Here is a 26,436-nt window from a genome sequence, read left to right on the forward strand (position 1 = left end):
TAGCTCCGACCCCTTATCTAGGGAGATCATATTCAGGTGAGGCCACAGGCCCTCTGATGTTGCAGACCCTATGGCCTCTGGTCGGGTTATAACATGTCTCTTCCAACTCCACTTTACCTTTGTTGCCCGTGTAAAGTTCCAGGTGAGCAATCACATGGAAGCGATGACTGCAAGAAAACTCAATATATATTTTACCTACTATAATATAACTCCTCCTGCCCGAAGTGTCTTCCATGCCCAGCCCACACTTGCACCAGGATATTTATGTCCCATAGGGCTATTGGCTTCATTTAGGCAGATCATATTCAGGTGAGGCTACAAGGACTCAGATGTTGCGGACCCGTGGTCTCCGATGGAGTTATAATAGCCTCCTTCTGCACTGTAGGGATTCTAAGGTTCTGTGATTAGGGGAGGCGGTGGTGTAGTGGTATTGCCGCTGGACTAGTAATCCAGATACCCAGAGTAATGCTCTGGGGATCTATGTTCGAATCCCACCATGGCAGATAGTGATATTTGAATTCAATTAAACTTGGAATTAAAAGTCTAATGATAACTGTGCACATACAAGATTCAATTAAAGGAAGATGTGAAACCTGTGATTCATGCGCCGAAATGTGTACCAGCTCCACTAAAGGCTGAACGAGAGAGAATACAGATTTGAGCATCATTAAGCGCATTGAATCGCCTGCAGAGTGGGTTAATTCCATGGTCTGTCTAAAGAAGTGTAATGGAGTCTTATAAATCTGCATGGACCCTAAGGATTTGAATCTTAATATTAAAAGGGAACATTACCCTATCCCAAAAAGTGAGGAGATACAGGTGAGAGGGCAGGAGCAACTTGCTTCAGCAAATTAGACGCGTCATAAGACTCCTGGCAACTTAAACTAGATAAAGAAATTGTGCACGTTCAACACACCCTTTGGAGGGGGAACACCCTTTGATTCTTAAGAATGCCATTTGGCATCATTTTGGCTTCAGAGGTACATAGTGCCATGGAACATAGAGTTGAAGGGATTCCAATGGTCTAAGATTCTGCGAATGCCATAATTATTTGGGGATCGGCTTGGGAAAAGTATGATAGACGGCTTCTCAGGGTGTAAAAAGGATTTTTAAAAAACAGTCTGAAGTTGAACAGGGCGAAATGTCAAGTCGGTGCGCACAGCATCATCTTCCTTTTTAAAAATAAATTTAGAGTACCCAATTCATTTTTTGTAATTAAGAGACAATTTAGCATGGCCAATCCACCTAGCCTTCACATCTTTGGGTTGTTGGGGCGAAACACACGCAAACACGGGGAGAATGTGCAAACTCCACACGGACAGTGACCCAGAGCCGGGATCGAACCAGGGACCTCAGCGCCGTGAGGCAGCAGGGCTAACCCACTGCACCACCATGCTGCCCTGCATCACCTTCCTGGGAGACGAGCTCTCCATTCAAGGCTTTCAACCTGATCAAGACAAAATAAGGGCAAATCTGCAGATGCCACATCCTACTGATAAAAAAAGGCATATTAAGAATGCTGGGCATGATACATTTTATGGGCAAATTCAATCCCATTTGGCACATTTGTCATAAAATATAAATTTAGAGCGCCCAATTAATTTTTGCTGTGGCATCAGGGCATCATATTTCACAGGCACTACGGTCAATGGTCCTCATGAAGCAGAATGGAGATGCGGGCCTAGAGCTTGGGAGGCAGTCTATTGGCCAGGGATAAACCATGATATTGAGCTGATGGCAGATAAATGTGAAACATGCTAAAGATTTCAGTGTAGGCAGAGCAAGGAACCCGTGCAGATGGGCGAGACAGTCACAACTCTGTGGCAGAAGGTTGGCATGGATCTTTTCCATTGAAATGGAAAGGAGCACCTTCTGGTCACAAACTATTTCTCAAATTACCCAGAGATAACACAGCTGTTGGATTCTACGGCCAGGTGTGTCATTAAGAATGTCAAAGAGATTTTTTGTGAAAATGAAAAATGAAAATTGCTTATTGTCACGAGTAGGCTTCAATGAAGTTACTGTGAAAAGCCCCTAGTCGCCACATTCCGGCGCCTGTCCGGGGAATGCGCCACAGCATTCCGAATGTGGTCATGAGCAACAATGGTACTTGTTTTGACTGCTTATGAGTGGACAGAATTTGCACAGCAGTACAGTGGGGCAGCACGGTAGCATGGTGGTTAGCATAAATGCTTCACAGCTCCAGGGTCCCAGGTTCAATTCCCGGCTGGGTCACTGTCTGTGCGGAGTCTGCACGTCCTCCCCGTGTGTGCGTGGGTTTCCTCCGGGTGCTCCGGTTTCCTCCCACAGTCCAAAGATGTGCGAGTTAGGTGGATTGGCCATGCTAAATTGCCCGTAGTGTCCTAAAAAGTAAGGTTAAGGGGGGGGGTTGTTGGGTTACAGGGATAGGGTGGATACGTGGGTTTGAGTAGGGTGATCATTGCTCGGCACAACATCGAGGGCCGAAGGGCCTGTTCTGTGCTGTACTGTTCTGTGTTCTGTATGATTTCCAACATGTACACTCCAATCCTCACTACCCTCAGTCGAATGGCAAGGCTGGAAAGGGTGTGCATAGTGTTAAACAGCTCCTAAAGGAAGCACTAGACAGTCGCCATGACACCTATCTCGCGCTCCTAAGCTATCGATTGGCACCAAGAGTCAATGGGTTCTCATGTACGCAGATGCTGATGAACAGGCAACTGAGAATGGCTTTACCTCATATTCCTTAAGAGCCAGTGAACCACTCGTTAACAAGCCAATTAACCTCTCAAAAAATGAAGCAGAAGGGATTCTATGATAGGTCCACAAAGAGATTTCAACTACGAAGGACACGGGGAGATTAGAAGATTTCAAAGGAAATGGATGGTCGCTGCGAGAAACAGATCCAAACTCATAAATCATTATTACCGATGAGGGTGCTGACTTGAGAAGGAGCTTTGCTCAAAGTGCGGCAACCTTTTGTGATGCAATCACCAGACATAGCATGCAACAATCCTAAAACACCTGAAGAACATACAGTGTAACATACAAAACAAATACAACAAGAGGATTACATTGATACATGAAGAACAACAAACACAAGCAGCAAACACTAAAGAAAGGGTTGTGATGATATGCATAAAGAATTCTATACATAATGTTGTTCACAACCTCTGACTACTAGGTGGCAGCGTAAACCCACTACGTGACTCTGTGTCTGGGGAGTTGGGAGTAAGTCTTTTTTGAGGATAGATATATTTTGCAGTAGCTCTATCATAATTATTTAGTGTTAGTGGTTTATTATTTTATTTATCCTAATTATCTTTATCACCCAGTTATTTCATAATAAATTAATTAAACTAGATGTTCTGTAATTCATCATTTATTTCGGCCAGTCTACAGAACATGACAATAACCATTGTTGATTGTCGTAAAAACCCACCTGGTTCACTAATTACCTTTTAGAGAAGGAAATCTGCCGTCCTTACCTGGTCTGACCTACATGTGGCTCTAGATCCACAGCAATGTGGTTTACTCTTAAAATACCACTGAGTAGAGGGCATTTAGGGATCGGCAACCAGTGATCGCCTTGCCTACGAAGCCCACATCCCAGGAAAGGAAAAAAAAGATCACTCCCTCACCATGGCCAGCCTCCTGGTCTAACATTCTCCACATGACTTGAGTCCCCACCCCGCTATCACCATATTGTAGAGGATTCCCTTGAAGGCAGGCAGTTCTGTCAATGAAGCACAGTAGCACAGTGGTTAGCACTGTTGCTTCACAGCACCAGGGTCCGAGGTTTGATTCCCAGCTTGAGTCACTGCCTGTGTAGAGTCTGCACGTTCTCCACGTGTCTGCGTGGGTTTCCTCTGGGTGCTCTGGTTTCCTCCCACAAGTCCCGAAAGACGTGCTGTTCGGTAATTTGGACATTCTGAATTCTCCCTCAGTGCACCTGAACAGGTGCCGGAATGTGGCGGCTAGGGGCTTTTCACATTAACTTCATTGCAGTGTTAATGTAAGCCTACTTGTGACAATAAAGATTATTATTATAACTTCAGGGCAAGGAACCTGCTGAAAAAACATTTGGGGAAATGTTATTTCCTGACCACAACTCCTCACCTCTCTTGGAAAATGTGCTCCAACTGGAGCTTTGTGTTTGTACAACATCTTGCCTGAGCAATCTAAAAATTACCCCAATGTTCTGTTCTTTAAATATCGTAGTGTCCTTTTTTCAAGGGCATATTCATTTTGTCCTCAATAAATGAAGGGCGGAGGTTTATGTCTTTTTGACAACTCAGTGTTAACACAGGCGGGAAAAGCAGTGTGTAGTCATCTGGCTCCACTGCCTGCTTTTCCCGCCATGTTTCTTGACACTTGGTGAAAAAAATTGTGGAGGCAGGTCCCAAGACATCACACTGGCAGGGCAGCTCTAAATGAGATCCAGGTGTCTTTCTAAAAGCCAATATAAAGAATAAGAAAAAGGTGCTCCCATTCCCCCCCCCCCCCCCCCCCCCCCCTCCCCCACCCCGATGGACTTGGGATCCATCCCCTATGCACATGGCTCCTCCCATCAGGAAATTCCTCTCCCCATCGGAAGCCACCCCTCCCCGGCACTACCAACTTACTTCCCGGGCATGACCCTCTCCCACCCAGGGCTGTACTTATGCTGTCTCTTCTCCAGATCCCTGTGTGTCAAATACTATTGTAAACCCTGCCGGTGTGATGCCATGTCATGACGGAGAGAGTGAAATCCTTATGTGGGGTGATAATACAGCAGAGAAACCCGCTAATGAAATTTAACTGTGTGGCAAGATTTAACTCAAACTCAATCTATAAGTTTGCGGGTGATGCGACTATGGTGGGTCGTATCTCAAACAACGCCGAATCAGACTACAGAAGGGACTGTAGTTCACTTGGTTGCATGGTGTACCGAAAACAACCTCTATGTAAATGTCGAAAAGACCAAGGAAGCGATCATCGTATTTAGGAAACGTAGCACGCCAATACCCCCCGCCGTTTGCATCAATTGCTCCAAAGTGGAGATGGTCAATAGTTTTAAGTTCCTGGGGGTCACCATCACCAACAATCTGTCCTGGTCCACTCACGTTGGTGCAAAAGTCAAGAAAGCCCAACAACATCTCTACTTCCTACGGAAGCTGAAGAAATTTGGCATGTGTGCATCGACTCTCAAAAACCTCTACAGATGTGCCGCAGAGAGCATCCTATCTGGCTGCATCAGAGCATGGCATGGCAACTGCTCGGCCCAAGATCTCAAGAAACTGCAGAGTGTGGTGGACTCAGCCCAGTGCATCACACAAGCTTGCCATCCTCCCATTGATTCTCTATACATCTCCCACTGCCTCAGGGAGGCAGACAGCATTATCAGAGACGTCTCCCACCCAGGCTTTTCCTTCTTCCATACCCTTCCATCAGGCAGAATATACAGAAGTCTGAAGACCAGACAACGGAACAACTTCTTCCCCACAGCTACTAGACTCCTCAACGACACCCCCTCGGACTGTTCTTTTCCCTGTAAGAACACTATTCACAATGCCCTATACTGCTCTTGCTCATGTATTTGCTTTGTTTGGCCCATTTTTCAGCACTGTAACCAACCATTGTTTGTCGATGTACCATTTGTCAATGTACTCTGTTGATTATTCTTTTTTTGTCTACAACGTATGTATATGGAAGGATCCTTGGGCGTGATTCTCCGCTCCCGCGCGGCATCGGGAAGGCCGTCGTGAATTCGGCCGAGTTTCACGACGGCCTTGGAGGCCGCTCCTCGCACCCTATTCACCCCCCCCCCCCCACCCCCCCCAGGGGGCTAGGAGCGGCGTTCCGTAAAGCTCGGCCGCCGGGCCTTGACGCTTGCGTCAAGGCGGCGTGCCGAGAATGACGCGACAGTGGCGCCTAAGTGCGTCAGCCACGCATGCGCAAGTTGGCCGGCTCCAACCCGCGCATGTGCGGTTGCCGTCTTCCCCTCCACTGCCCTGCAAGACGTGGCGGCTTGATCTTGTGGTGCGGCGGAGGGGAAAGAGTGCGTCCCTTGGAGACGCCGGCCCGACGATTGGTGGGCACCGATCGCGGGCCAGTCCCCTCCCAAGCACGGTCGTGGTGCAACCTCCCCTCTCCGCCCCCCACAAGCCACAAACAAAGCTTTGGCGCCATGTTCACGACGGCAGCGACCAGGTGTGGTTGTCGCCGGCGTGAACAAGTCGGGAACGTCAGGCCGCTCGGCCCATTCGGGCCGGAGAATCGCCGGCCGCCGTGAAAAACGGCGAGCGGCGATTCTCCGAGCGGGGGGTGCCAGGGCGGCATGTCGCCCGGCCCTCCCGCGATTCTCCCACCCGGCGTGGGGAGCGGAGAATCGGGCCCCATGTGCCTCTCCCCCACCCACCGACCGCCCAGCCTTTTTCCCTCTGCTTCAGGCAGCCTGATGACTTTGCCCCTCAAAGTTTGTTTTGTGAGTCAAAATCCTGGTATACCCTCCCTAACAGCACCGTGGGTGAAGCTATACACAGGGACTGTAGTGGTTCAAGAAGGCAATTCACCACCACCTTCTGAAGGGCAAAGAGGGATGGGTGATCATTTCTGAATGAGCCAGCGACTCCCACATCCTGTAAATGAATAAATAAAAAAAAAACACTGCCCATTTCCAAGGCTGCTTTCATGTTGAGGCACCCTCATGGTTCCTTACCAACCCAGCTTCCACCTCCTCACAGTGGGGCTACCCAGCCTCCAGAGCTGCTGGTCCTCTGGGCCTTAGAAGCCCACAGCCATCCATAATAAGGACAGAGTGAGGAGATGGTCAAGAACCTGAAGCCTGTGAGGATAGCCAGCCCGAAATCTCTGATGACACTGGAAGCTAATTCCTCCTATTGTGATGGTCCAGACTGCTGGATGCATTGCTGTTACCCCACTTGCATTATAATAGCTGGAGGTGGAGCTGCTCCAAGGAGTGGCTCTCCAGTCAATTAAAGATTCTTGCATCTGTGGTTTCAACACCTGGCAATTAAGCAAACCGTAGAATGGATTAACTGAACAGCTAACCAATTTAGTCATAGCCTAAGTCTACTTTTGCTCATTTATCTCAAACCGAAAATGACTAAATGCTTGAAGTGTACTCAGCAGAGGAATCAGGTACGGAAGGTGAGGAAAAAGTGCCATGTTTTTATTGAGGTGGTGGTATAAAAACGCAAACAACATCAACATTTCCTTAACCTAGCAATTTGATGCATTTTATATTGACTCGGGTGTTCGTTCTTTTCATTAAAACATATAATTGGACAAGAATGATGTACTCAAGGCTAATGCTGCAGCTATTATAAAATATGCCAAGTCGAAGGGGGACAACAGAAGAAAAAATGGCAAGATGAAATAATTAATAAGCAGGAGAGAATTGGAAAGGTAAATTGAAAGTAAAAGATCACCTTCACTGTGGAGGACACTACGTAAATGTATCATCCACTGTTCTGGCCTATGTAGAGACGGCAACCTGCCAAATTCAATTGTTAGACTGTGATGAGTTAATCTCCTCAGCTAAAGAAATGGCAGAAATGGCACAATAATCTTGCCCCTCCATTTCTTTACTGGAGATGAGAGGTGAACTCAATGAAACCTACAAAATACTAAAAGAAATAGACAGAAAAAGTGCAGATAAGATGTTTCCCTTGGTTGGGGAGTCTAGAACCAGTTCAAAATAAGTGAGATGGTCACTTAGGACCGAGATGAGGAGAGCTTTCTTTACACAGAGGGTTGTGAATCTTTGGAATTCTCTACCCTCGAGGGCTGTGGAAGCTCAGTCAATGTGAATGTTTAAATCAGAGATTGATAGATTTCTGATTAACAATAATGCGAAGGATTATGCAGACGAGTATATAAAACTTTGGAGTGTCCAATCAACCATGATTGTATTAAATGGTGGAGTAGACTTGATGGGCTGAATGGCCTACTCATGTTCCTTTGTTTCTAGAAAGATCAACCAGGATTCCTCATCATTATCAATATCAAATGACCATCAGCTGGGAAACAAAAGTTGCAGACGTTTGGCTAAGATAAAATCTGTCTGTACTGTGATATCCTTTCCCAAATTGAATAACTCACTCTCACTCAAGGGGGTCTGTTAGCTCAGTTGGCTGGGTGGCTGGTTCGGGATGCAGAGTGTCACCAACAGTGCAGGTTCAATTCCTGTACATGCCTTCTCAACTTTGTCCCTCGCCTGAGGTGTGGTCACCCTCAGGTTGAATCACCACCAGTCAGCTCTCTCATAGGTGGGAGCAGCCTATGGTCCTCTGGGACTGTGGTGACTTTCATCACTCATTGCCTGGGCCCCACACATGAAAAATGTGTCAATCAGGTGAGGCACTGCTTATGGACCTTGTTAGAAGTCACCACTTTGACTTGATTTGATTTGATTTGATTAATTATTGTCACATGTATGCAGTGAAAAGTATTGTTTCTTGCATGCTATGCAGGCAACACATACCTTACATAGGGAAGGAAGGAGAGACTACAGAATGCAATGTTACAGTCATAGCTAGGGTGTAGAGAAAAGATCAACTTAATACAAGGTACGTCCATTCAAAAGTAGGGAAGCTGTTCTTGAGTCGGTTGGCACATGACCTCAAACTTTTGTGTCTTTTTCCTGATGGAAGAAGGTGGAAGAGAGTATGTCCGGGGTGCGTGGAACCCTTAGTTATGCCGGTTGCCTTTCCGAAGCAGCGGGAATTGTAGATAGAGTCAATGGATGGGAGGTTGGTTTGAGTGATCGACTGAGCTACATTTATGACCTTTTGTAGTTTCCTGCAGTCTTCGGCACAGCAGGCTCCATGCCAAGCTGTGATACAACTGGAAAGAATGCTTTCAATGGTACATCTGTAAAGGTTGGTGAGAGTCGTAGCTGACATGCCAAATTTCCTTCATCTTCTGAGAAAGTTGAGTCGTTGGTGGGCTTTCTTAACTATAAAAGGAGAAAAGGAGAGATTAAACGGAAGGCAATGTCATGTTGCAAAATTGAAACATGGTGCACAAATATGAGGCATGCTGGGAATACAATGGGGGCATTTGTAATTTACTCATTGGAAGAAAAGATGTTCACAAGTAGATTAGTTGATTTATAACTTGAAGATGAAGCTGAGTTTCATAAAGTAGGATGGAGAATGTTCCTCAAGGGTTAGGTGGCACTGGTAGCTAAGAAACAGAACAGAGAGGAGGCTGTCAGTCAATTTAACTGTGCATGAGCCTGGAACCAATAATAACAGCTTCTGACAGTAGTGATGACATTGATATGGTTTAGAAAAGCATGAAGTCTTTGTTAAATTTTAAGGAGTAATCACGCTGACCAAATAGGAATTCTTCCTTAAAGGTAAAGATAAATCCCTGAAAGTAACTACTTCCATGAATCCCTGAAAGGCTACTTTTCATTGAAGGCAAAGAAGGAAAACTGTAGTCTGTGGAATTCGATTTTGACTTTTTTTCCATTTCTTGAGAGAAGTGAATGGATTTCTGTGCCCATTGAGGTGAGAGGTATTAGCTTTGGAGAATGGAACATTTGAGCATCAGTGTTGATGACTTAGTTCACAGATTCCATATTAATAAGACGGAAAGCAAATCTGTTCTACCTAACTGTGAGCTTAATCCCATCCTCTCCTGTAACACCAATATAAATGTTCTAAAGTCCCGTGAGAGTTTCCCTGAGAGAGCCGAAATGATTTGGAGAAGCAGTGGCTTAGTGGTATCGTCACTGGACTAATGCTCTGGGGACCCTGGTTCAAATCCCACCATAGCACCATATTAGAAGGAGATAGATATGCACTGATTACAGTATTTAATGGGTTTGAATTCAGTAAAAATCTGGAATTAAAAATCTAATGGTGACCATGAAAACATTGTTGATTCCTGTAAATGCCCATCTGGTTCACTAATGTGCTTTCAGAAAGGAAATCGGCCATTCTTGCCTGGTCTGCCCTACATATAACTCGAGATCCATTGCAATGTGGTTGACTCTTTTAAAAAAAACGCCCTCTGAAATGGTCTAAGAAGCCAGTGAGTTTGAGGACAATTAGGGATGGGCAATAAATGCTGGCCCAGCCAGCGACACCCAGATCCCATGAAGGAATAAAACAAAATGTGTCAATTATTGTTGAGTCTCAGAAAACATTACGTTATTGTTTTAAACTTTCTAGGAATTGGGCCAAGGCCAGTTCAACTGGGAAATTTTAGAATTGGTGGAGGGGAAACCTCTATCCCTTTCAACTGGGCTAGATTCAAGCCCAGTAAAACCGTCATCAGTGCATAAGTAACTCGCTTTAAATGAAGCACAACCAGAAAAAGGTGCTAACCTTCCGATTGAAAAACGCATGACAGAAAGTTTCAACATGTCATCAGAATTAGCAAGGGGAAGGGCACAAACCATTGAACTTAGTGCACCAGATTTTACAAGCCCAAGGGAGAAGCGTAAGCAGAAAATTGGAAAAGACACCAGTGAAGATCAATTCTTGGAAAAATGGAATGAATCCAGGGTCCCATTAAAGGTTACGAATTAATTACACTGAGTGCAGTTTGAGCAAAAGAAAAGAAGCATAAGGAACGCTTTCAACAATTTGAGCAAGATTGGAAATCATATTGCAGTCATGTCATGCTTATTTAATTGAACTTGTAATTTGCAGGTATGGACTAAAAATGCAGAGAATGTGGCAGTTTGAGAATGAGATTGCAGGATATAAATCTGGGAGTACAAAGCCAGTATCAATAAAAGTGACCATGAAGCTGCTGGATTGTCGTTAAAACAAAACCCAACTGGTTCACTAATGTTGTTTAGGGAAGGAGACCCGAGCTGATCTCTATTTGACTCAAATCCCACGCCAACATAGCTGACCCTGAACTGCCTTCTGAAGGAACCTAACGAACACCTCAGTTCTGCGAAACAACTCAAAATGGGCAATGATTTAGGACGTGCTGGTGACATGTACATTCTGAAAATGAACACAATAAAAAATATGACAATGCTATCACAATGAATTATATTTATATAATCAAGAGTGGAGTGAACAGCAAAAAAAAGTCACCTGTGCCTGACTGAAACCAGCCACAATCTGTTCAAAAACACAGTTTGCAAAATTTCTATTTTCCCCTTTTCCTAACTTAAAATTGTTTTCTACAATGTTAGTGTTTGGACGAGCAGGAAACAGAACAATGATCATAGAGAATATATACATGATAAATAATGGCCCAGAATTTGCTGGAGTCGGAAATCTCTTGGCATGACTCATTAGTCAGACATTTCTCCTCACTCTGCGACTCACAACATTCTGCAAGTACAAGAAGTGTGAGCTGATAATGGCATGGTGATGGCAACAGGCCCACCTGGAAGCTTGGTGGATGGCAAGGCCCACAGTATATCTCCTTAATTAGTGGCTTTTGAGGATTGAGAAAGAAACAGATGAATGACAGAGAAGGAAATTGGTGAATAAGAGTCAAATTGGGTACGTAAGAAACAACTCAGAGGGCGCAATTTAACTAAATGCAAACAAAGTCCCATAATGAGCGTATTTAGCTATGTGTATCCCGATGCTCGCAGTGCTGTGAAACATAAGCTATAAAATGCGACTCGTGTTTAATAAGGTGCCCCCCCCCCCCCCCCCCCCCCCAACCACCACAACAGTCTCCTAAATCCCGTGCAGGGAACCCGCGGCCTAATCGCACTTGCACAAAAAATGCCATCTTGGCACCTTAGTGCCAGGCTGGCACCCAGGATGTTGGAGAAGAACTGGACTAAGGGTGGGATTTAATCGCTACGCTGCACCCGAAAAGCATTCGCCACAGTGCAACATGACTGATAAAAGGCAAGAGACCCCGCTCCCTGGTTCTATCCAGTTCGCAGTGCCTCGCGATATCTAATGCGTTCTCGTGCAAAGTCCCAATGTGAATCCTGCCCATTGTTGGCTGGATTAGGTTTTAGCAATCTGCATATTAAAGCGAGACAGCTCATCTCACTTTAATGTGCAGATTCCTGAGTTACCAAGGCATGCAATCTCTCTCCCTCACCTTGGAGACCTTGAATAAGTGCCTTCAGTATTGGTCTCCACAAGCAGGGACCAGCCAACAGACCACCTGTAGGGGTCTCCCAGCGGATCGGAGGCCCCCAAGGAGAATATCCTTTGGGCGGGCTGGCACCGTGGCACTGCTGGTGTCACCCAGGTACCATGGCAGTGGCAGTGTCATCTGGGTGTCAGCCTGGCAGTACCAAGGTGCCCAGCTGGCACTGCCAGGGTTCCAATTTGGCACCGCCAAGGTTCTGAGCTAGCATTTTCTGTATGCTGGTGATTGGGCCGGGGGTATCCTGCATGGGTGTTTGGGAGGGGATGGGGGTGGGGGGGGGGAGTGGAGATCCTACCATAGTGTGTTGGGGCTTTGGAGATCAGGGGCCGCTTTGTGGGCCTCTGACATTGGAATGCCATTTAAAAATGGTGAGCAGAGCTCCTTAGTGTACAAAGCGGGGCTATATGCAGCTTCGGCCGCCCGTTCCCCATTCAGGCCCCTTCTCAAACACGAGTTTTATAGCCTTGTGTTTCTCAGGGCTGCAAGCTCTGGGAAACAAGCAGCTAAGCACGCTTGCTGTGGGACTTTGTTCCCATTTAGTTAAATCGTACCCTCAGAGAGAGAGAGAGGGGAAAAAGACAAGAAAATAAATACATATTTTGCAAATCATTCAGCAACTGATGAAGCTTTGTAATTCATAGGATGTCTCTTTGCATGTTAATATATAAATTGAGCTATTAATAATATGAGAGTTGCATAAGAGCATAAGAAGCAAAAAGAGACCAATCATCTCCTCCAGTCTGCTTTGCAGGTCACTAAGATAATGTCAGGAATGGCGGTGAGATGCTCTAGTCCCACTGGCAGCACGTCAATGCCTACAGGTTACCCGGTGGCATGGGGTGGCTTCAATGGGAAATCCCATTGAAAGCAGTGGGAGTATAGAATCCCACCACGAGCGAGCAGCACGCCACCTCCCGTCGCCAAGAAACTCACAGCTGGGAAGCTGGAGATTCCCGCCCCAGGGCTGATGTGATACAAGTTTAACTCCACTTTCCTTCATGCCGAGCACTTATGTGTGTTAAATTCATACACAGGATGTGGGCATCACTGACGAGGGTTACATTTATTTCCCATCCCTAATCGCCCTTAGGAATATGGTAATGAGCTGCCTTCATGAACCATTGCAGTCCATGTGGTATAGGTACACCCACAGTGCTGTTATGAAGGGAGTTCGAGGATTTTGACCCAATGACAATGTTGGAAAGGTGATATATTTCTAAGTCAAGATGGTGAGTGACTTGGAGGGGAAATTCCAGGTGATGGTGTCTTCTGCCCTCATACTTCTTTTTCTTTTTTTTTATATAAATTTAGATTACCCAATTATTTTTTCCAATTAAGGGGCAATTTAGTGTGGCCAATCCACCTACTCTGCACATTTTTGGGTTGTGGGGGCGAAACCCACGCAGACACAGGGAGAATGTGCAAACTCCACACGGACAGTGACCCAGAGCCGGGATCGAACCTGGGACCTCAGCGCCGTGAGGCGGTTGTGCTAACCACTAGGCCACCATGCTGCCCTTGCCCTCATACTTCTTGATGGTACTGATTGTGGGTTTGGAAGGCGCTACTGCAGGAGCCTTGGTGAGTTCCTGCAGTGCGTCTTGTACGCACTGTTGCCACTGTTCGTCAGGGGTGGAAGGAGTGACTGTGGAAGGGATACCAATCAAGCGGGTTGCTTTGTTCTGAATGGTGTCAAGCCTCTTGAGTGTTGTTTGAACTGCACTCATCTAGGCAAGTGGAGAGTATTACATAGCACTCCTGACTTGTGCCTTGTAGATGGTGCACAGGCTATGAGGAGTCAGGAGGTGAGTTAAGAGGTAAGACTGTGTTCTCCAAAGGAGATGACGTGGTACTCTTGCTGGCTCCAAAGCTGGTGGGAGAGGCCCCCAGTGCCTGTATTAAATTTTGTCTGTATTTTTTTTTAAAGGTTCTGTAGATCTGTAATTATCGTTTGTTTTATTGTGATTAAAATGTTTGCACTGTGTATAATTATAATATTGCATGCACAATCCTTCTATTGATAGGAAACTGACAATAGACAGAAAATTAATTTGCAATAACAGAACCTTTAGTTTGTGAACAGTCTTCGACACAAAATAACAGAATAATAATCTTTGAAGGCTGTTGGTGATTGGGAAGAAAGGCAATAGCAAGTGAGACCAGGGCATTTAAAGAGAGTTGTCAGCTCTCTGACGCAGCGATGGAGGCAGAGCAGCTCCCTCGTGTCAAAGGATTCAGTTACGACGCAAGACTGGAGAAACCTTGTAAAAGTGTAACTGAAAAAGGGTCTGTTATAAAGTAGAAAAGACATTACTAAAATATACAGGAAAAATAAATACAATGATTACTTCAAAATAAAGCAAGACAAGTGAGGACAAGTTCATATTTGAGAAAGGTACATTTTGTTTTAATGTCAGGAAGTTTTCATTATGGAACCATGGTCAATGCTTAGAATGACTCCCAGGCAACTTAGTGAGGATGGTGACCATGGTATCTTTTAGCAAAGACTGTGACAGAGAGACTGAAGTCTAAGATTCTCAATGAATGAACTAAAATGTACCTAATGTTCTTCCTTATCTATATATATCTTGTGAATTTGTAATTTAACGGAGTGAATGATAAAGTCAAGTACATCAACTGGTTTCATCATTTGTCACTGAGTAGCAGACGCATTGCCACCTCCTGTAGGACTCGAGAGCCTGCCAGAGATTATCTGCATGCCATAAAATAGACATGGAATTCCTTTGCCAAACAAATTCATATTACACAGAAATACTCAAGCACTTGAGATCAAAACGACGGATCATGGCCTTGCTGACTGTATGACACCATCATCAAAAGATTGAAGATTACATCTTATATTTAATTATATGACCTTACTCAGTGAATTGAATAATATAACTGTAGTAAATCATTATCACACAATCCTTTCACTGAGCTAGTCATTAGTAAGGTTAGATCAGGTTAAGCCTCTCTTTTATTAATTAAATGAACAAACTCACAGGTACAAAGCATTCTAAGTGTTTTTTAAACACATCAGCACCCCCCAACTGTTGGAACAAAAGGGCTCAGAACAATGTGGCATCTTTGCTATTATTTCAGGAAACCTCAATGCCTTGATAGGTTTCTTCGGTGGAACATGTTCCCATTGGAACATGTTCAAATTTGTGTTGATGCCTTAATAACGTGTCATATTCTGTATTCAACAGACTGCGTACCTGTTCTGTACTTAGTGTGAACAAGTGTGGATACTACTTTATCTAACACACGTGTGTCATTCTATATTTTAGAATGTGTCATTCTGTTTGGAAAGCAATGTCTACATAAAAGAGAAAGTCAAATATTCAGATACGGTACACACATACGCACACCTCTGGATTTTTCCAATGACGGAGCCTCTTCATCAATGCTAAAATGGCGGAAGTGACCGTAAATCAGAAATTTACCCTCCAAACATAGCTCCTACTGTATTCTCAGGGGTGGGAATGAGCCAGGGTCAGAAATGGAGCATTTGCGTTTCGCAGAAGCAGCTATCCGAATAAAGTAACATCTGTCTCCAGTCATGTCTGATTTTCATTAACCAGGTGTGTGAAACATAATGGGCGGGATTCTCCGTTCCTCAGAGTAAATGTTGACGCCGGCGCAGGATTTGTGAATTTTCAAGACAGCAAAACTGGCAGCGAACCTGGACCGATTCAGTGGCTGTGGAGGGCTAGCGCTGGCATCACGTGGAACACAATCGATTCCAATGAAAAATGGTGCGGGATTCGCTGGGTCCGTGGTTGACACTCGAGAGGCTGACAAGCTGCAGCCACATATACACACTTCACTCCACACATACACTCATCCCAGCCAACAAGATAGCACTGGTTGTGCTGGAGCATGCCCGTACAGCTGATGGGTCAGCTGGGGCCAGAGGGCACCTCGCGGGGTGGTCTGGGGGACGGACCTATATACCCGTGGCCCTAAGTCCACAGTGGGCTGTCAGCGGCGTGCATAGTTGCATGACTGCTTTGCTGGCTTCGGCAATGGTGCTCAGTGCTCATCCGCCCCAACCCCGTAGCCCACCTCTTGGCCATCCCCCTGCTACTCCCCCAGGCCCTGGTTGATGACCCTGGTCAGGGACACAACTGTCAGCAAACTATGGTGATCTTGGACACTGTCCGTAACCCCTCTCTCTCCCTCAGCAGTCACAATGCTGGTTTCACGAATTTTAAAAGCACAAGTAAACCGTGCCGTTGTGAACTCGGCCTATTGGAGGCGGAGAAACGCAGAGGCCCCAGAGAATACCGGGTCAGGCCCACTAATGATATGCAAATGATGTTTACTGTATGTGCGTTCTGGACCATATTGACGCTGGCATCGAGGTGACAGAGAATGTCTATTTGGCTTCAGATTGGCACCTGCTGCGATTTTGGCACTGGAGCCTATTCTCCGCCCAATCGCTTTGTGCGATTCCGGCGCCAGCCAACGGAGAATCCCGCCCAATGTAATAATAATAATAATCGCTTACGTCACAAGTAGGCTTCAATGAAGTTACTGTGAAAAGCCGCTAGTGCTTTTCAGCTATTCAGTGTTAAGAGATCTGACTGCTGGACACCCCCTTCACCAGGTCTGATGCCTGGCAGTACCAATCCAGCAACTTGACATTCTGACACTGCTAGTCTGTCACCCTAGCAATTCCCCTGGCACCCTATCAGTGACACCAGGGTAGAAGTGTCTTGCTGTCCATGTGGCACTGCCAGAGTGCCAGTGCCAAGATGCCCAAGTGTCAGGGGAGTAACAGGATGCCACCTTGCCCTGTCCCCAACCACCAGCAATGTAGGAGACCCCAATTGCCATTACAACTGGTCCACATTTGTGTGGACCAGTATTAAATGGCGCCCTGGCGAGGTCTCCCAGGCGTGGCCATAGAGGAGTGGGCATCAGGTGGATCTGGCGTCCGCAATGGCTCATTTAAATATTCAGATCTGGATCTCACCAAGAGAGGACGGGATTAAAATCATCGCAGGTAGGGGAACCTCAAGCTCACTTTGAGATCGGGGCACCCTTTCAAAATGACACCCCTATCTCTGAGGAGCTAGTTTGGTCGGCAAGTTTAGTTCCCCACTGCAGATGTGCGGGATTGACCATGAGAAAATCCCCAAGAAAATGATTAAGGGCCTGATTTACTGGCCGCGTCCCGCCGGAATTGGGATGGGATGCGGCCAGTATATCCCCAGAAAGTCTTCTCATGGGACTCCAAACAGTCGTTACACCTCTTGAGATAGATGTCGTGAGATGTCGCGGTCTGGATCCCACCCATTATGGGCGGGACCCAGACTCACATAGCTAAAGGAGCTTTAAAGTTCACTTAGCTCTGCTGCTGCCAGGTCGAACGGCCAACCGGCATCTATTGGCCTCGCTGAGAAGGCCCCAACTGAGCGTCATTCAGCACTGGTGCCACAAACAGGGACCAGGTGGATCTGCACTTCGGGGTGTCTCCCAGGTGATCAGAGGCCCCCGGGTGGTCATCCTCTGGCAGGCTAGCATGCTGGCACTGCTGGTACCACCTGGGCACCTTGGCATTGCCATCCTGGCACCCTAGAAGTGCCACGCTGGCAGGACCACCCAAGTGCCACAGCCAGGGTACCAGGCTGACAGTGCAAGTTACCCAATTGGCATTTTTCCCATGCCAGGGATCTAGCCTGGGAATGCCTTTCTGGTATGAAGTAGGAAGCAGGGAGCTGAAGGACCCCACCCGTAACAGGTGAGTTGGGGCTTTGGGGAGGTCGGGGAATGGCTTTGGGGGGGTCGAGAGATCGGGGCACTACAGCATAATGGCACCCCAATCTCTTCCTGCACTGAGGAGCTCCACTGGGTGCCGTTAGATAGCGAGGTTGTTCCTGGCGCTACAAGCACCAGGAATAACCTCCTGATTCCTTCCCTTTGTTTTTTTTTAGTTAAATCACGTCACAAGTGTGCATAAATACAGGTCTGGATCTCACCGAGAAATTCAGCAGGAAACACCCTCTAAACCCGCCCAAAATGACACCTTTATTTTTTGGGTGAATTGCACATCCAGGGTGGGATTCTCCGACCCGCCCGCCGCCATGACATCGGCTGCCGTATTCTCTGGTGCCGGTTTTCGGGGGGGGGGCAGGGTTCACGCCAAGCCAGTCGGGGACCGTTGGCAGCGCCCCCCCCCCATTGATTCTCCGGACCCCTAAGGGCCGAGCAGCCGTCTGCTTTTGGCCAGTCCCACCGGCGTGGGTTATGCATGGTCCCACATGGCGGGACCTGGCAGGTAAGTCGTCGGGGGGCATGGTGGGATCCAACCCGTGGGGGGGGGGGGGGGGGCACGGTGGCCTAGCCCGCGATCGGGGCCCACCAACCTGCGGTGGGGCCTGTGCCGTGGGGGCACTCCTTCCTTCCATGCTGGCCCCTGTAGGGCTCCGCCATGGCCAGCTCATGTGCCAAAATACGCCGGCTGGTCTGCGCATGCGTGGATCCACAATGGCAGTTGCGCATGCATGAGATCACGCCGGCCCTTTGCCGCATGCGCATACTCGTGCAGTCCCTCCGGCGCCGGCTGTAGCGGCGCAAACCACTCCTGCGTCCACCTAGCCCCTGGAAGTGCGGCAAATTCCTCACTTTCGGGGGCTGTTGACGCCGGAGTGGTTGGCACTGGTTCTCCCGCCGGTGTGGGGACTTAGTCCCCAGAAGGGAGAATCCCACATGCAGTCTACATTATACAATTAAATCTTTGTATTATTTAATCTCTGCATTGCTCCTGAGGTCTGCTCATAGTGGATACTGGGTGACTTAGAATGGTAGATGTAGGACAAAAAGATGGAGGATGGGAAGGCATGTGTTGGCATAAATTGGCACTAAAATTGGCAAAAAGTTCCATAAAAGGATTTGAGGGTCGGCATAAGGCGGATGTGCAAAAGAGCAGAGATTGGCACATAGGCTATATATAAACGGCAATGGGGTGTCTAAGGAGGGCATAGGTTGGCCTGGAGAGTATGATGGGTCAAAGAGGTTTGGGCAGAAAACCATGTGATATGGATGCTATAAGGGGCCATGACAGGCGGGTGAGGGAATAAAGTGGCTTAGGTTCGCATGGGTGCAAATGGGCTGGTTTAGCTCACTCGGCTAAATCGCTGGCTTTTAAAGCAGGCCAGCAGTACGGTTCGATTCCTGTACCAGCCTCCCCCCAGACAGGCACCGGAATGTGGCGACTAGGGGCTTTTCACAGTAACTTCATTGAAGCCTACTCGTGACAATAAGCGATTTTCATTTTCATTTCATGTGTGGCCTATTATGCCAATGCTGCTCTTTGAAAAACTTTCTAGGAATGAAAATTAAACTTGGGTAGTTTCTGAAAGAGGCAATTAAGTCATATCAATAGTTGCACATCTAGGCAATAAACAATGAGTTTGATGGTTTGATCTGCAGGAGGTCTTGTGGCACAATGGTAGCATCCCAACCTTTGGACAAGTAGCTCTAGGTTTAAGTCCAGCTTGTTGGCCATGGAAGGAGCATTCATAGCAGTTCAATGAGCTGCTAATCAGTTCAGGAATCCTTTCCCACTATTCCCTACGGGGAAACAAGTGTGTGTGTGAAGATGCCCAAAATAAAAATGGTTCATATTTAGTCTCAACGTTCAAGACTTTTATCGTTCCGCCTTCCAACAGGGCACTTCTGTAATAACCTGACCATGACACATCCAATTGAGGATGATTGTTTCCCTGTGCTCATTAGGAGTGCATGTTCCCCCACCCCGTTTGGGGGTAGGTTAGCTTCCTAGCACTGGGATAAAAGGTCAGCCAATGTGAGGCTTACTCAAAAGGGGAGAGGACCTGGTAAGCTGTAACAGGGCCTCGTGTCTATAAATGTCACATTAATAAATGTCTCTGCAACTCGCCTTGGTCTCCCTGTGCCTTTATTAAAACTAAAAACAAAAAAAAGACCTCTCCCTTTTCAGTTATTTGATTGCGCTGTACTTACGAGAAGAAAATTCTCCTGCAAGAATGGAGAAATTTTCCTTTCCTCTCCTCCATACAGCCTCACAGATGTTTAACATTGTGTATGGAAAGAGTCGCTAAGTCAGCCAAGAGCTATCGGTGCATCAATCAGTGAACTTAGGCAACTGGATTTCTGCAGAAGAGATTGAAAGAGTGAGCAAGTGTGCAAGGCTTTTTGGCCTGCTTTTATCCTGTTATATTTAGCCCTTTGTCACTATTGATCCAGTAAACGTAATATTTACTTTGCTTTCTTTCAGTAAGCAGCTTAATTTTAAAAACAAATGTATTTGACAACAGTCCTTCATTTTTTTTGACAAGCTTGTAACAGCCACTGTAAACCTGTTGTTCACTCAGTAAGTCAATTTGTGGATGATCCTATGTTTGGTACAGGTTCTGAACTGATGCCAAAAGCCCTTTCAACTAGGATAATCGGTGGAATATGGTGGTTTTTCACCCTCATCGTCATCTCGTCCTATACTGCAAACCTGGCTGCTTTCCTAACAGTTGAACGCATGGAATCCCCAATAGAGTCGGCTGATGACCTGGCTAAACAAACAAAAATAGAATATGGGGCAGTTAAAGATGGAGCCACCATGACTTTCTTCAAGGTATGGACACTTGCTTTTTACCACAATCATATTGCCTGGGTTTTATTCTCACCAGTATGCCTGAACTTCTATTCAGCTGTGTTTTTGTATCATGCAGAGAAGTGTTAAATCACGAATAATGAATGGATTATTTAAATTTATCATCCTTGTTTGAAAAGAAAGAGTTACGTGAGCTGTTGAGACTCATGTAAATTTAAATGATTTACCAGCAGTTGAAGTGCATCATTGCTTTGAGTTCTGTAAATTGGTGTCAATTGTATTGTGTTAAAGCTGCAGGGTCACACTGCTGTCTGTTATGGTTTCAAATATTATTCTGGAAGTATTTTCAAGAGACCGCATTAGAACATAGAACAGTACAGCACAGAACAGGCCCTTCGGCCCTCAATGTTGTGCCAAGCCATGATCACCCTACTCAAACCCACGTATCCACCCTATGTCCGTAACCCAACAACCCCCCCCCCTTAACCTTACTTTTATTAGGACACTACGGGCAATTTAGCATGGCCAATCCACCTAACCCGCACATCTTTGGACTGTGGGAGGAAACCGGAGCACCTGGAGGAAACCCACGCACACAGGGGGAGGACGTGCAGACTCCACACAGACAGTGACCCAGCCGGGAATCGAACCTGGGACCCTGGAGCTGTGAAGCATTTATGCTAACCACCATGCTACCCTGCTGCCCCTGCATTCTGAGTGAAGTCCCCCATCTATACTCCCAAGAAGATTATGTTGCCGGACGCAAGGGGGAGACGGTGGCATTGTCACTGGACTACTAATCCAGACTCCCAGCTCTGGGGACCAAGGTTCGAATCCCGCAACAAAATTTGAATTCAGTAAAACCAAACGTGGAATTCAAAGTCTGGAAGTTGATTGTTGTAAAAACCCATCTGGTTCACTAATGTCTATTAGGGAAGGGAATGTGCCTTCCTGACTCCAGGCCCACAGCAATAGGGCAAGCCACTCTGTTCCAAAGCAGTAAATGTCGGTCAAAATTCCATGTAAGGATAAAGAAAAAGCCACAGAAATATAATTCCCTCGCCCCACAGAGTAGTTGGTGGGTAGAGTTGATGGATGGAAATGGTTGTGACTTTCCCTTCAAAAGGAGGACTGAAGGTGTGAGGATTGCAGAGAAATATGCAATTCTGATTGAATACCGCGATGCTGAAATCCATGAAAACATCAACGGTGGAATTCAAATGATCAGGGAATAAATAATTAGATCAGCTCATACAATGTCACCGTCATTCAATTCAGGTTCCTGGAGCCCAGCATCAAGCATTTGCCAAGTTCATTCCATTTTTTGCATTTCTGAAAATGTTTTACCAGCGTAAACATCAAAAAGTCACCTCGTGAACACAGGATTTTCAGAATCTGAGTTCACATGTAGCAGCACCTTTTATTATGTCGGATTGATATTGGAAAAGATTTGCATACTTACTTTTGGAATTTAGAGAATCTTTTCGAGGCTGATTTACTTGTGGTTGTTGGAAGGAAATGTCATATATATTAATGAGCCCAAGAAAAGCAATTTTAACATGGTGTGGGCAAAATTCGACAGACTCCATAAATGGGCACAGGGATCGCAATGTCTATTGACCCTGTGCCCATTGATTGCAACAGAGACAACATCCCAACTTTGTGCAACCTGCTCATTTCAATGATTTCAGCAGAGATCTAATGCTAATCGCATTGTTAATTTCGCAGGAGTTAGAAGTCACACTTGTGGATTAGCAGGAGGTGTTCTGAAGAACACCATTCTGCAGAGCAGTCAGTCAATCAGTGTTTGATCTCCTCTGTGTGGAACAGACCACATTATAAGCGGCAAATACAATGGGCTGGATTCTCTAGTCCCCCAGCAGCATGTTTTTCGGCGGTGTACTGTTCGCTGGTGGCAGGATTCTCTATTCCCGCTGCTTGGCAAAGGGATTTCCCAGTGAAGTCGCCCCTCGCTGCCAGGAAACCTGCAGGCGGGGTGCGCTGCAAATGCCTGGAGAATTCCGACCAGTATATCAGATCAAATAAAGTACAGAAACGCGTAAATCATTGTTCAATCTGGAAGGACTGATTGGGGCCTTGGACAGTGAAGAGAGGTTATAAAGACAGATATTGCATCTCCTGTCCCTATGTGAAATACTGTCTGCCACTGCATCTCTACTGTCCTACATTGTAACCAAGGGCATGATCCAACGGCCACGCTGCACCCGGAAATCAGCTCATCGTGGCGCAGCGTGGCTGTTGAAAGCCAGGAGACTCGCTCCCAGGATCTACCCGACTTGAAACACCTCGCGAGATTCAACGGAATCTCACAAGACGTTGCAATGTGAATTTCGGCCACAATGGGCGGCATCACATTTTAGCAAATTTGCCTATTGCAGCGATGTAGTCAGCCTCACACGTATGTGCAAATTCCCAAGGTATCTAACGCTTTGGTATTCAACTCCGAAGCCTTGGAGACCTAGGGCAACGCTGTTCAGCACTGCGCCCCACAAACGGAGGCCAGATGAAACGGCACTTGGAGAGATCTCCCAGGGGATCAGAGACCCCCAGCTGCCTGACTGGAGCCTTGGCACTGTGGTGCCATCTGGACACTGCGAGTGCCAGGAAACACATGGCTAAACGCTCTCGCAAGAGGACTTTATTCCCTTTTGGGAAAGGAGCACCCCTAGTTTCCCAATTCACTTAAGCTAGATATTAGGTTTAAAACACTAAGCTTTGACTCATACTTCTCTTCAAATTTTATTATGTTATGATTGCAGTCACGTGGAGGCTCCTTTACAAAGAGGGTATTGATTAACGCTGTGCTATTTACAAGCTGCAAAAAAGCCTGCTCCCTGGTTGGTTATCATAGAATCATAGAAATTACAGTTCAGAAGGAGGCCATTTGGCCCATCGAGTCAGCACCGGCCCTTGGAAATAACAACCCATTTAAGCCCACACTTCCAACCTATCCTTGCAAACCAGTAACCCCACCTAACCTGTACATCTTTGGACTGTGGGAGGAAACAGGTGCACCCGGAGGAAACCCACACACACACACGGGGAGAATGTGCAGACTCCGCACAGACAGTTTCGCAAGCCGGGAATTGAACCTGGGACCCTGGAGCTGTGAAGCAACTATGCTAACCTCTGCTCTGGAACAAACTGCTCAAAAGAATTGTCCTGAATACACTCTATGAACTCATGTTCCAGGTTAGTTTTGCAATCTGAGTCTCCCAATCTACGTGTAGATTAGTCACCCATAACTATTTCAGGACCTGTCTTACATACTCCAGTCATTTCTTCTTGTATACCCTGCCCTACTATGTAACCATTGTCGGAATTACTCCCATAAGTGACCTATCGGTCTTAAACTCAATCTTTGCCCTGCCCTTTTAACATTCCACAGGGACCATTCCCTCCACAACACCCTGGTCCCCTCCTCAGTCACCCTGATACACAGTCCCATTCCCACAGCACATTTCCAGGCAAACACAAGTGCTCCAACACTTGCCATTTTACCTCCTCTCTCCTCATCATCCAAGGCTCTGAACATTACTTCCAGGTGAAACAGCCATTTACTGCTTTCCGTTTAGCATATGTATTCACTGCTCAAAACATTTTCTGCTTTACACTGGGGAGGCTAGACAAAAATTGGGTGACCACTTTGCGGATCATCTCTGTTCGGTCCACAAGCGTCAGCCTGAGCCTCCAGTGGCCGATCATTTTAATTCACTACCTCGCTTGTCACTTTTTGCTCTTGGCCTCCTACACTGCTCAAATGAAGCTCAAGAGGAACAGTACCTCACCTTCCAATTGGGCATTTACAACAATCTAGCTCAACATTAGCTTCAACAATAGCTTCAACGTGGCAGCACGGTAGCATTGTGGATAGCACAATTGCTTCACAGCTCCAGGGTCCCAGGTTCTATTCCGGCTTGGTTCACTGTCTGTGCGGAGTCTGCACATCCTCCCTGTGTCTGCGTGGGTTTCCTCCGGGTGCTCTGGTTTCCTCCCACAGTCCAAAGATGTGCAGGTTAGGTGGATTGGCTATGATAAATTGCCCTTAGTGTCCAAAATTGCCGTTAGTGTTGGGTGGGGTTACTGGGTTATGGGGATAGGGTGGAGGTGTGGACCTTGGGTAGGGTGTTCTTTCCAAGAGCCGGTGCAGACTCGATGGACCGAGTGGCCTCCTTCTACACTGTAAATTCTATGATAAATTCTATGATAAATATCAGACCACAACCTTCGGCCTCAATTTGTTTTAATTTTCTTTGCAGGTTTTGGTTTTATGTTTCAATTTTCTCTTGCTCTTCTTTTCTTTTGGATTGGATTTGTTTATTGTCACGTGTACCGAAGTACAGTGAAAAGTATTTTTCTGCAAGCAGCTCAACAGATCATTCAGTACAGGGAAGAAAAGGGAATTAAACAAAATTCAAGAAAGTACAAGAAAATACATGAGAATACATAATAGGGCAACACAAGATATACAATGTAACTACATAAGCATTGGCATTGGTTGAAGCATACAGGGTGTAGTGTTAATGAGGTCAGTCAATAAGAGGGTCATTTAGGAGTCTGGTGACAGTGGGGAAGAAGCTGTTTTTGACTCTGTTCGTGCGTGTTCTCAGACTTCTGTATCTCCTGCCCGATGGAAGAAGTTGGAAAAGTGAGTAAGCCGGGTGGGAGGGAGCCTTGATTATGCTGCCCTTTTTCCCCAGGCAGCAGGAGGTGTAGATGGAGTCCATGGATGGGAGGCAGGTTCATTTGATGGACTGGGTGGTATTCACGACTCTCTGAAGTTCCTTGCGGTCCTGGGCCGAGCAGTTGTCATACCAGGCTGTGATGCAGCTCGATAGGATTATGATGTTGAAGGCGGAGCTGTAGTCAATAAATAGGAGTCTGAGGAGTTTTGATGACAGCTGTTCAGCCTTCTGTAATTGACACCTGGTCGAGGCCCATCCTTTGTTTCTTTACCTGTTCCTTTGCCTTTCCCTTTGTTCTTACACCATCGTATCTTTTTTCATTTAATGTTTCCTATAATCCACCCCATAGCAGACCTTCTCTTTTGCCTTCTCCCTCCCCTCCCTACCGTTAACTTGTGAGAAAGCTAATATGCTTCTAACTTTTCCCAGTTCTGATTAAATGTCACTGACCTGAAACATTGGCTGGAATTTTCTGGCCGTTCATGCCGGAAGGGTTTTCCGGTCCCGCCGTCACTACACCCCTACCATTTCCAGGAGCGGGAAAGAGAGAGGGAGCCGGAGTGCAGCTTGGGAATCAGGTAGGTGCTTAAACTTACCCCCAGGTTCCAGTGGCCTTCATTTCCGGGAGCGGGAGAGAGAGAGAGGGAGCCGGAGTGCAGCTTGGGAATCAGGTAGGTTCTTAAACTTACCCCCAGGTTCCAGCGGCCTTCATTTCCGGGAGCGGGAGAGAGAGAGGGAGCCGGTGTACAGCTTGGGAATCAGGTCGGTGCTTAAGTGTTTTATTTTTACCTGTATTTAAGTTGGGCGGTTGCTAAACCCGAGACACTACACTTGTAATGTCCCCCACCCTTCCAACTCCTCTAACCTAAGGGGGTGAGTGAATATCAGGTAAGCTCTTTCTTTATTTTCTTTTATCCGCAAGTTATCTGGAGGGGACGGCAGGGAAGGCAGTGCAATGTTCCTCCTGCAGAATGTTTGAGGTGAGGGACGCCGTCAGTCCCTGCTGATTTCACCTGTGGGAAGTGCAGCCCTCTCCAGCTCCTCAGAAACCGC

The 26,436-nt window shown here is 46.5% G+C and overlaps 1 protein-coding gene across 1 annotated transcript in view; it reads left to right on the plus strand.

Annotated features, from left to right (window-relative positions):
* LOC119968589 (glutamate receptor ionotropic, kainate 3-like) overlaps window positions 1–26,436 on the plus strand; it is a 653,521-nt gene that overhangs the window by 520,524 nt on the left and 106,561 nt on the right. The window contains exon 13 of the mRNA XM_038801220.1: window positions 20,481–20,698. Coding sequence (XP_038657148.1) covers window positions 20,481–20,698 — 218 coding nt within the window. The remainder of the gene's footprint in view (window positions 1–20,480; window positions 20,699–26,436) is intronic.

Source organism: Scyliorhinus canicula, chromosome 1, assembly GCF_902713615.1.
Source record: "Scyliorhinus canicula chromosome 1, sScyCan1.1, whole genome shotgun sequence".
NCBI lineage: Eukaryota > Metazoa > Chordata > Chondrichthyes > Carcharhiniformes > Scyliorhinidae > Scyliorhinus > Scyliorhinus canicula.